The sequence below is a fragment of the Kogia breviceps genome, chromosome 10 (assembly GCF_026419965.1).
Source record: "Kogia breviceps isolate mKogBre1 chromosome 10, mKogBre1 haplotype 1, whole genome shotgun sequence".
Classification (NCBI taxonomy): domain Eukaryota; kingdom Metazoa; phylum Chordata; class Mammalia; order Artiodactyla; family Physeteridae; genus Kogia; species Kogia breviceps.
This window is the reverse complement of record NC_081319.1, coordinates 6,082,900-6,095,167: the sequence shown is the minus strand read 5'-3', so window position 1 is coordinate 6,095,167 and position 12,268 is coordinate 6,082,900. Positions and strand designations below refer to the sequence as shown.

At 42.0% G+C, this 12,268-nt stretch overlaps 1 protein-coding gene across 7 annotated transcripts in view; it reads left to right on the top strand.

The window, feature by feature from the left end:
- ATG7 (autophagy related 7) overlaps nucleotides 1–12,268 on the top strand; it is a 319,810-nt gene that overhangs the window by 162,080 nt on the left and 145,462 nt on the right. For 5 of the 7 annotated variants that reach the window (XM_067043420.1, XM_059076097.2, XM_059076095.2 and 2 more), the window contains one exon: nucleotides 1,826–1,906. The exons of the other annotated variants lie outside the window; for them this stretch is intronic. In XM_067043420.1, the coding sequence (XP_066899521.1) occupies nucleotides 1,826–1,906 (81 nt within the window). The remainder of the gene's footprint in view (nucleotides 1–1,825; nucleotides 1,907–12,268) is intronic. 7 annotated transcript variants of the gene reach the window in all.

Below are 12,268 nucleotides of genomic sequence, written 5' to 3'. Positions count from 1 at the left end.
ACAACACAAAGAAAGTTTATTACCTGTATGAGAGAAAAGAGAATCAGGAGACCTTCTCATGAAGCCTATATGGAGACATGAACCTGTAGGCCATATCAGTGAACACTTTAATGGAAAATATGCTACATATGATAAATATTTTTCTAGGTAAATTTAATATTAAAGCCATTGAGATAGAAGGAGACTCACTATGAGAATTATTGGGGCCTGTAACTTCCAGATCTCATGAGGATCTCAACATATCCATTCGTGACCTGCCGTTATAGTCTTTTCTGCTGGTTTGCCGTCTCTTGTTTTGGTGACCTGGAGAGCCAACTTAGGACCCTGCTTGTGCCTCAAGCACTGTGTTAGGAACTGGTCACCACCTTCCTGAGATACAGAGAACTAAAGATTGTCACATTTTCAAAGGTTCACCGTGAGGCCGGCTAACTTAGCCCAGCTATCTAGCTTATGGTTTCTACCAAATACTCTTTTGATCTTGGGATTACACTGAAATCTCATAACGTATAGATAAGGACATTTAAAAGACGCTATAGGCGTTTTCTTTAAGGTTAGATCTTCCAGCAATAAGTATGCAAATGTAACTAGACTAGTTGCAGTGTGGGCTTAAAGGTGGAGTTGCCCACGCTCAGAAGGAAGCCTGTCTCTTTAAAGAGTCAGCCAGGTTTCCTTGGTTTTGTTCTGGAGGAGTGTTGGTAGGGTGGCTAAAGGCAACAAAGATTGCGGGGCGGGGTGGGGGGGAAGCAGCGGGGAGTTTGGTTCTTTTGCTGTATTCAAGTGAGGCTGTTAAATGTGTGGTGAGCCCTCACATCGAAGACAAAAGCTGTGCTGTCCTGAGAGGGAGGGAAGGGGAAGGAAGGAGAGAGGGGGCCCAGGCCAGGGCCTGGCCAGGTTTGGCATCAGGGCCCCACTTCTGAATGTTAACGGTGTCACTTTTTGTTTATCTGAGCCAGGCTGCTTCACCCTTCCCAGCCGGAGTTTCATCAGTGGGGTAGTTGTCAAGGTCATATAAATTAACTCATGAGAAGATTGGTGGTGTTTGGCTTATTATAAATGCTGAGTCCTATGGAGACTTTAGAGATTTCACCATACATATTTTTAGTAGTAATGTTGAAATGATATATGTAACAGTTTAAAGTCCCCTTTTGGTGTCGGTGTAGTTCTGGAAGCGTAGTGTCTGAATTACTTGAATCATAGTTTGCGAAACCTGTTTATAACTGATACCCCGTAAATGGAAGTGAGTTGTAATTGAGAAATTAGAACTGAGGTGCTCAAGGTGGCGCTGTTTGCCCATAAACTTGGTAATGCGCTCCATTTTCTCCCTGTCTGTTCCAGCGCAGGCAAGTAACTGGATCTATATTTAGGACCGTTTCTCCCTTCTGTAGTCCCCAGCCCTTCCTACCTAGTGAGGCCCCACCCAATACCACATCCTAAAAATGCACACTTGTCCTCTATTCACGGTAACATACATGAGAATTGTGAATAATAAACTAGTGGACTGGTGATGTATTTGAAGACATTTATGAAAACAATACTTCAGATTTTACAGCTTTCTTTTTATACTTTGGAGTCAGTTTGTGTTTAGGTTTCAAATATGTGCGAAGCTTGTAGACCAGTTAGTTCTTAGTGGAATAAAGGACCTCATATAGTTCTTCCTCAAACTGATTATATAGTACGAGGGAAAATATCCACATTGAACTTCATGTTTGTTAATCTGTACAAAGAGCACCCCATTAAGTGTTTCCCGCTTCTTGTCAGAAGCTGTACACGTACTTCACAGGTGTGTCATTCTGGGCTTGATGTGCATTGTTGTGTTTGTTTTTAGATCCGAGGATTTCTGTCGCGATTTGATAATGTCCTTCCTGTCAGCCTGGCATTTGACAAATGTACAGCTTGTTCTTCCAAAGTAAGTCGTTCTACATTCATGGGACTTGTTTAAAATGAGCTCTTCAGCCTTACTAGCCAGAGGCGTTGAAACCAATTGAGGGCTTTCTGTAGAGGAGGGGAGGGCCTAAAAAAGCCCAACCAGAAAGCATTGTGTTTTCATTTATCTGTATTCATTCTCACAGAGAAACCAGCCTGAGAAAGTGTGGTTTATAGTGTAGAGAGAGAGACTGAATTAGATTACTATAGTTCTGTATCAGTACTTGCATCCCGATGGTAATTTTGACTCGAATTTGAACTTCACTCGTCTTTGTTCCTCCCCAGAGAGCTCCTCGCTTGTACCGTCACAGGGCAATTTTTAAGTGTTACTTAGAGGATGATGGGTAGCAGGCGGTCCTGGTGGTGTGTCTTTCGGAGATCTACATAATGACAAAGAAAGAGTAAACAGAGATTAGGGCCCTGGATGGGGAGCCAATAAAAGGGCCCATTCAGCTTTGATCTTTCCAGAGGCTCTAAAAATAGAGCTGGTATGTCCTCCATTGTAATGGGAAACGGCTGATGTATCTCAAAACTACAGTGATGGCATCTCATTTTTTAATAGGCTTTGAGATAGTCTGAGTTATTTTTACATGTACACTGTGTGTTATAGCTGATTTCCTTTTGGATACCTCTTTAAGCCTTCTAATGCCCACTGATTTAACCTGGGCTTTTAAAACTCATGATTCTTGATAAGACTTTCATGTTCAAGTGTTATGCAAAATAGCGTTGGGGTCATTAATCCTGAACTCTGGCCTCTCACTTATAATTTGGGACTTTGCTGTGTAGCCTACATCTGTCACTCTGAAAGGGATTGAATTCTAGGGATAGTCTCTCCACCGTGAGATGACAAGCTTTCTTTGAAAACTTTACCTGGGTCTTGTCTTACGAGAAGGACAATCCTGACACGTCAGTCTCTCTAAAAAGTTAACTTAGGGGGCTTCCCTGGTGGTCCAGTGGTTAAGACTCTGAGTTTCCAATGCAGGGGGCACGGGTTCGATCCCTGGTCGGGAAACTAAAATCCCACATGCCGTGCGGCACGGCCAAAAAAAAAGTTAACTCAGATTTGACAGACAATGTTGATAAATGTGGTTAATTTTAGGTGCTCAAAAACTTAGAGTAACTCTTTCTCTCTCTTCTTCAAAAGTAAACTCAGCTCCTGTTCTATCGTTACGCATCCCAAGTGTCTCTGTTGAGATTTAAAGCTGTTTGTTAGTAGTTATCCATGAGCTCCTTTTTTCTGTAGGTTCTTTAAGGCATCTTCTGTCTGCTCGAGTCAGGCCCTCAAGGACGTCCGTGTGCACTTCTGTCTTCAGAAATGCAGGTTTTAGGATTACGTGCTCTTTCGTGGAGCACATTTTTTTCTTGGAATGGCTAAGCTAATTGGTGTCAAAATAACTTGGCAGTATTAATTTTCATATTGAAATTGTTTGGCACGGGTGCCAGAGGTTTTTCTGTGGCTTTATGTAAATCTGGTTAGTCAATGAAATAACGATAATTGGGTTCTCTAAGTGAAATGCAAACACTCGTTTTTTCTCGTTCTATTTCTAATTAAATTAGCCCTTGAGATACTGTTTACAAAAGGATCACAAGCATACCAGCTAGCTGAGGTCCCTTATATTCTTTGAAAGAGAATAGCTTTGCCTTTTTCTTTCACACTTATTGTAAGCATTAAATTAATTATAGGTATTACTTTTTTGTTAGCAAAATGATTTCCCCTTGGTGGCCATTCTGAGAGTCCTGCTTTACATAAACACGCTGGACGGTTTCATACAGACTGACTTGGATTTTAACAGCTGTGCTATTCCCATAGCGATCACTTTTCATGTGGTCTGGGTATTAAATTTCTTTTGTGCTGAAAAGGTTGCTTCATTGGTGCATGTATTTCCTTACAGTAGAAACACAGCATTTACTTACTTGGCTAACTTATTTATTCGCTTAGGAGAATGTCATTCTCTATTATCTGCAAACCCAGCATTAATACTTTGAAATGACAAATCCAATTACATTTTCATCTCTGTGCATGTGAATTTTTCTTAATTCATACTTAGCATAATATTTTTTTATACTGAGTCATATCATAGTTGTTATTGTTTGAGAAAAATTCTTTGAGGCTAAAAATGACTTTTAAAAATTTCTCCTTTGACATCCATGAAGTAATTTTTTCCTTTGGTAGTGTTCAGTATTTTGGCTTTTTTTTTCCCCTAGCACTAAGGCCATACATGTGTCTTGATTTAAGCACAAGTACAGAAAGATTGGGGAGGTAGAATAAACTATGCTGAGTAAAATGCCTTCATTACCTTATTTATATAAATAAAATATAGACCTTTTTATAAGGCCTGAGGTGGGGAAGAGTACAGTCCTCTGCTTCTGCGGCAGGGAAGGCTAAATCATCTACACGCAAATTGTTCCTTATGCTATTCGATTTTAGCTTGGCATACAGCCAGGTGAATTGTTGCATCTTCCAGAAGAAATATTGAAGAATCTGGAGGGAGGAGGGTGGTGAGGAGTCGTTTTCATTCCAATTTCTATTTATTGCCTTGTAAGACTTTCCAGAATGATAGTATACGTCACTAGAATTTCAAAAAACCCTATTTGAAGGTGTAAGTCCTCTTTTAGTTTCAAAAAGGAATTCAGGGCCAAACCGTTTTGTGGAATTGCTACCAAAGGGAAAAGTATAAATTTGAAACCGATATTCTTGAAAGAATTTCTTATAGTACATTCAGTGAATTTGTTGTTTTTAGATTTTCACCTAAGTAATTTAGGGGCACTTAGGGTATTTGGAGGGGTACCTTTCTATTTTGATACACTTTTAAACTTAAAGACAAGTTGCAGGAATAGTACAAGGAGCTCCTGTACCCAGACCCCCCAGGTGCTTACATGTTTCCCCATCTGTGTGTATGTGCTCTTCTCCCTCCCCGCCTCTCCTCTTTCTCTTGAAACTTTGAGAGTGAATTGGAGACATCATGATTGTTGATAGCTACATACTTCAGCATATATTTCCTAAGAAAAAGGTTCTTATCTTACCTAAGCACAATGCACTTATCAAATTCAAGCAGTTTAATGTCTGTGTAATACTGTTATCTAATACACGGTCTATATTTCAGATGTTATTATTTGTACCAGTAATGCTCTTCGTAAGTTTTTTCTCCAGACCAGAATCCAGTTCAGGATCGAGAATTCAGTTGTCCTGTCTCTTTGGCTTCCCTCAATCTGGAAAAGTTTCTTAGCCTTTCTTTGTCTTTCTTAACTTCACCACTTTGACATTTTGCCAGTTATTTTGTAGAATTTCCCTCGATTTGGATTTGTCTAATGTTTCCTTATGATTAGACTCGGGTTATGAATTTTTGGCAGGAATACCAAAGAAATGGTGGTGTATCTTCATGTCAGGAGGCACGTGATATATTTTATTCCCTTTGGTAATGTTCACTTTCCCCTTTCCATATTTGTAACCACCTTCCCCAACAGTGAGAAACCTGGCTCCCAGTATCCCGCATATGTTCACTTACTTGCTCAAGCCTAGAATACACAGAAAGTAGTTCCAAAATTGCTAGTCTATACTACTGCAGATAGTAAACCTACTACCTAGAGTTTGATCACTGTGCATGGTTCTTTTTTTCTAGGCAAAATTTACACACAGTGAAATGTGTGAATCTTAAGAGGACAATACTATAATTTTGACAAACACATACACCCTTGTGACCTACACTTCGATCAAGGCATAGAATGTTTCCATTACCCCAGAAAGTTCCCGTGTACCCGTTCCCAGTCAGTCTTGGGGGAGGGGAAGCAGTATGTTGAGTATTGTGACCGTTCTCTTTCCCTAGAAGGAGTAAAACTAGGCCCCTTCTGGTGTTTTATGTAACAGTAGCCTTGCTCCTGGGACCTAGAAGTTGACTGGAATCTTCTCTCAGATGTGCAGAGTCAGGAGCAGGGCTCTGCCTGAGGAGACTGCAGGCAGGTGATTCTTGATCTTGTTGCACGGTTCTGTCCCAACCTCGGCAATATTGCAGGAACAGCCTGTTATGAAGAAGCAGGCCCCAGACTTGGTTTTCATACCGTCTGGGACTGCCTAGTGCACAGGTGTAGCAAGATGTGCCCAGAAACCTGATCTTCAGATTTTAATTAGCCATTAGCAACCCTAATAATATACTCATCCTGGTGTTTACTCTATGATGGGGTCTTCTGTTGATAGGTTATGACTAAACTTCCCAAAGTGACTTGTTGTTATTAGCTTTTTATGTGCACCTGTGCATGTGTGTCTTGGGGTGGTGGTGTAGAATGTGTGCCAGCTGGTATCATCATACGGTAAACTGTGCTTGCTTTTTGCCTTTGTCATAGTCAGCCTGTCCATTTATATTTTGATATTAATATAATCCTACCTTTCTTCTCGCATTTCTCTTCTCTTTGTTAAGAAAAGCGAAGCGTGAAATGCCAAAAATTAAGCTCAAGTATTTAAACTTTCTTTAAAGAAAAACGTCTATCCCAAAGCAACCTATTACCTAAAAGTTCTGCAGATGCACCGTTGAGGAGAGAAAGACAAATGGTAGATTTGGAAGGAGAGGTTACACTCTTACTGTATGTCTGTTAGCAGACATACGTTTATTCAACGGACATTTGAGTCCCTGCCGTGTACCAGAGATACGGAGGTGATTAAAATAGCCACTGCCTTCAAAGAACACTATCAAGAGAGTGAGGGAGACCTATAAACCAATGCCGATGTCCCTAACGTTGGTATGTGCTCTACAGTCAAGGTGTATCCTCTTCTTAAGGTGTCCTGGTACCAGTTAGCTTTGTAAATGGGGAAGACCAGGGAAGGTCTTGCAAGGGACTTGTAAGTTGATGTTAAAGGATGAGTAGGAATTTGTAGAAATACATGGGAGAAGAGGACAAGTGGAAGGTATTCCAGGCGTGGGGGGATCACACGTGTGCCAGCCAGAGGCAAGAAAACATGGCACATGTATGAAGTTGTTCTGTGTAGCAGTTGTGACAGAGCCCGGGACACCCTCGTTCCCTTCACATTGTCCTCTTGTCTTGGTGAGCACCGTTTTCATTTCAGCTCTTCTTGAGTTGGCATCTGGCTGTCCTTTGTCTAGCACTTGAGGGTCTTTCTCACCTCGCATCGGGCTTAGGGGTTTCCCAGCCTAAGGAATCCAGCAGCTGCAGCCCAGTGGGGCTGGGGCGTGGGGCGCAGAGGACGGGAAGGCAGCCAGGGGATTCTCCATCCCTTGCTGGCCAGCTGAGGGGCCACGAGCAAGGTGCTCCCCCCTCCGCCCGCCTCCCTTTATTCTGTTCCATGAGGCAGTCGGATGAGATAAGCTCTGGCTGTCTATTGACACTTGAAGTTGCTAGCTTTTATATTTCCTTTACTTACTTTTATTTAATTCTTTATTCTCCAAGCAATGCATTTTCGTTGCAGAAAAATCAGAAAATATATTCAAGGAAGTAATCGACTGTATTCCAGCCACGTAGATCATTGTTAGGCATTGATGTCTACCCTTCTTGGCTTAAAAAAAAAAAAAAACCAACCCTATCTTTTATGGGTATGTGCAGATAATTTTTCTCTCTGAACATTGCTATCGTAAGTTTGAAATGAGCTTTACAGAGAGGGATTTATGGTGCTGCATCAAGCTTACTCTCTGCTTCTCTGATTTGATAGGGTTTTAAATCTCAGTCATTTACAAGGACTGGCCAGAGCCCCATCGGAAGAGCTCTCCAAAGTTGTGCCAGGAATTTTTGCATACGGCTTCTCAGTGGCAGATATTACTCAAAACTGGGCTGCAGCCAGGTGTTCCTTCTTCTTTCCAAAAGGGACATAAATCTCCTGTTTGGAAAATGATGAGTAACCCCCAGGTTCCCTTTTTCTCTCTCATTTACCTAGTGAGGCCTCAAGTCTCCTGTTTTAATGTGCGATGGGTTCCATATGGATAGTTGTGTGGTGTAAACTGTATCTCATATCTTGTCCTTAGCAACTAGAGTTCCCCCAACTTCCAGAACTGCTCGGTTCCCAAAAGGAGATGGAATATCCAGCCAGAGCCAGTGTGCAGTATTTAGCTACAAGCCCTAACCTCAGAACTCTTGGCTCTTCACCTCCTTGAAAAACCTTGGACGTTTCTCCCTTTGCTTCAATTTCCTCATCCATAGAGTGGGGAAAATATTTTCTGTTTCCCAGGGAAATTGCAATGGCTGACGTGTATCCAGTTCCCTGTGACCAAGTACCAAGGCCTTTGCACACTCCTGGGACTGATGTTGACATCAGAAGTAAGAGGAAAACAAAGACCCCTGTGATTGCATTAGGTCTTCCGGGGTGTGTGGCACCCTTTCTGGGGTCACTCTTCACAAGCAGGTACCGTCAAAGGCCTGACTGAAAGTCAAGTCTGCCTTGGCTTTGAAAGGCTGCAGAAACCTTCCATCATGGTTCATGATGACTATTACTGCCAAAACCTTTTCTGTGATTCCAGAGAACTCAGTCTTGCTAGTTACTTCTAACCTGAGACCACCTCATCGGCAGTTAAACTTTGTGCTGCTTACTCCTTTCTGTGTCACCTGAGGTCACAGAGACATGCGTCGCCTGTCCAAACACATTTTATTTTTTCCTTAGAGGATCTCTAACATCCAGACCAGAAAATTTAGGGCTGTGTTCTCCTTAGATGCTTCCACTGGCTGCCTGGCCCAAGCATAGTCTTTAGGTTTTTGAAAATCTGAGTTCCTTTTAGTTTGGAATTAATCTCATTCACTTTTAGCCTCTCCCCCAAGCCCAACCCTTGACGTAGTGGTTCTTAAATTTTCTGAGTCATGGACCTTGTTCAGGCTGATAAAAGAAGTAAACCTGCTCCCCTGAAAAATGGAAGCCACACAATGTTGCAGGCAATTTCATTGGCTTTGTGAAGTCCCTGAAGCATGCCTGTGGATCCTAGGAAGGCATCCTTGCTCTGAGCTTTTCTTTGGTACCATTCCCACACTCTCCCAGACGAGCCCCACCGTGACCTCTCTGTGTGGCTTGGGAAAGTAGCCCTCTCTCTTTGGGGACTCATTTTCCTCAACTGTAGTAGAGGGAGGTGCCTGGGCTGATCTACCACTGGGTTTTCTTACCTGGCTCTGACATTGTTGCGGTCTCTTGATCAGCTTACTTTGTTTCTTTCGGCCAAGCGACATCCAGGTGGGGGAGGGGAGAGACAGCGAGCGAAGCTGCTCGGAGCTCCCAGGGCTCTTTGTCATGTCTCTAGTGGTGCATTGATTTGACTCCTGATGGGCAAAGAGCCCCCGCTGTCGTCTGCTCACGTTTCTTCTTTTCTTCTTATTTATGTAATACATGTGTCTTCTTCCCGCCTCCCTCCACCCATAGTACCTGTGTAAGGTAGGGAGGGAAGAGCGTGGCAGTAACTGCTGGTTGTTTGAAATAAGGGTGCCATCAGCTTGAATTGGGAAACATTTGATGGATGTACATGCTTATACATGCACAGGTTGCATATTATATATATATATATATAAATAACTATTTAAATTGAGTACTTAAACTCATGTAAATATATGTTTGGTTTATTTTAATGATTCTTGTCATAGCAATTCAGCAAACGTTGGAGCTTCTGTTTCATGATATATTTTTGGATGATACAGAGGTCAGTAAGACATTCTCTCAAGTTTCTGATGATATCCTTCTGGACGAGATAGGAAAATTATACTACACGATTATATACCTCAAGCACATCAACTCACTTAAATATCTTGACCCAAGCAACGTTCCTAAGCTTAGAGGGGATAATTAGTTCCTAGCAAAAGGTAGGAACTAGTTAAATATGTTTCCAACGGTGAGAAACATTAATGAGGTGTTTTTGTAGGTGAATAAATGAGCACAACAGGAAGAAAGGGAAGATAGGCTGTGCCCTCCAGGAACTCATCGGGCAGGAAGCTAAGGCTCGTAGCAGACGCGCTTTGCCTACTCGTGCAGAGGCATGATTTATCATGAAGCCATAGGTGGCAGCTATAATTGAATGTTACATTTCAGCGCTCTGAATATTTGTTCACCTGAGCTTCTTTCCAGCTTTTACTATCTCATTTGCTGTAGTTGATGCTTTCGATGATTTGTTATTGTGTAGGAAGATCATTTCCAAAGTGTATTAAAATAAGGAGCCTTTGGGATTCATCAGAGATGACTTAACATTTTATGAAAGGACACATTCTGGCAGTGAGCTTTTTGCAGGCTTTTGGTTGCTCTCCTGCAGGATTTTTAAAAGTCCATTTTATTTTTCCTAAAAGGTCTTCTAATATCCTGTCCAGGTATTTCTAAAAGTACTTATCTCTACAGCCTTTCTTGCCAGAGAAGATTGAAAGAACTGTTTGAGAACATCCTATTCCCAAAGTTACTGTTGTTATAACTTGTTTATATAACATCTTATGTGGTGATAGTGATAAATCCTAAAGCATCTGGCCTTCACTGGTTTTAAGTAATTCTTCCAGCATAAAAGTTTTATTAAACTTTTTTCTTAACACGGAAGAAAAGACTACATATTTCTGTTTTCTGAAAGCACACACCAAAGTTAGATATCTGAAACTTGTAACTATCAGACTAAAACTGGGAAGAGAGCTGCTCTGTGGTCCTGACAGGGCTGCAGGCGTGCCAAAGGTGAACAGTCAATGGGAGGACAGACGTCGCAAATCTTGTAAATTCGGAGAACTATCTTGACGCGAAGTAAGCGAACATCCAACGGAGTTCTAAGGAACGGCAGCATGTCCCCATGAGGACTGCTTGAAGGGTGTGTTGCACGGTCACAAGGCCCACAGTCCGAGCTCCAGACAGCCTAGGTGTCTTGGCAGTTGACTCGAGTTACTGAAGCATTTGGATATTTTTAAGACCTTTATCAGGACTCCAACTTGGAACAGAAATCTGTGCAAAAGTATATTTTTGTGGTGTTTGTGAAGGCGGGAGAGAAGACTTGGGTTTTTCCCCAGTTCTCAGCTGAACTTCACATTTCCCTTACCTTTTATGTCAACTTTTTCACCAAGGACCCTAAAGGGAGATGATAACAAAAGAGGGATTGAAGGAAGTGGCAGTGTTTCTCTCTTGCATTAAAACCCCTCACACATCCCGAGCGTGGAACGTGAGCTCCACGTCGCTCTTTCTTAAAGAAAGCCTGACTAGAAACCGTCTGTGGGATTGCTCCTGTACCCGTATCTAGATTTTCCGTTAGTTCAGTCTGACCTGACAAACTTGACTTCAGTCACAGTGCAAGTGGATTTAAAAATAATAATAATAATTGAGAGCAAAATGACTTCCTGGTAGATTAACATGCATAAGTAAGAAAGCAGAAACACATACGCAGCACTGGGCCCTACTGGAGGAGTAAGAGTTTTATTTCACAACATCTGCTTTTCTTTGCCTAATCATTCACTGCTTCCTATTATTGAGAATGTTCCAGTGGGCACTTAATACCTGAAAAATGAGTCCTGCATCGCAATATCATGCTCTCTGCAAAAGGACTGCAAGTCCCAAGGAATGGGCCCTTTCGGTGACCCCTGGGGGCGGGGTGCAGTTGTGGGGGCATTGTCCTTGTTTCAGTTCTGCTGTGGTGGCTCAAAACAGTTGACAAGTTCTTCTTGGGATATTGCTTCAGATCTCACAATATTTTCCTCTTAGTAGCCTCAGCAGTGGTGAATTCTTGACCTTTGAGAGTGGGTTTGATTTTTTTGGAAAAGGCCAAGAGTAATTTGAAGCTGTGTGTTGAATAAAGGGAATGAGCCGTTTGCAAGAAAAAGTTTTAAAATTTTTTAAAGAACTGCAGAGGCTTCAAATGGCTTGCAGGTCTGAACAGGCGAGAGCCCCAGTACCAGGGAACTCCAAGTATACCAGCCTTTGACTACACGCTGGCAGAAAGGTAACAGGACACTTGGACATGGTTTGTACACTAGAAATGAGCACTGGCTTTTGAGATGATGCCACCTACTAACTACGTGACCTATGACAAGTTTCTTGAAGTTCCTGAGCCTCAGTTTCCTCAGGTAGAAAATAGTTAAAAATTCTTTTTTGGTGACGATGAAGATTAAACAAGAGCTGGTGTGCCGAGTGTCATGGGCGTGGCGCTCTGTAAATGTTTTCGACTGCTCCTTTGTACGAGCGAGCAGAGATCCGGTGCCATTCCTGTGTCCTTTATAAATGCCCTCATCGTGTCATTTACAGCCATAAAAACATGCCGTCTTTAGAAGTTGACAAAAAAGGAGGGGAATAAAGAAGGAGGAGCAATTCTTTTAAAAGGGGCGTGGCCTCAGGAGGTCAGCAAATATTAAATGTGCAGGCTACTGGATTCTTTGTCTTTTTCTTTCCTTTTCTTCCTTTTCAAGTAAGCTGTTAAGC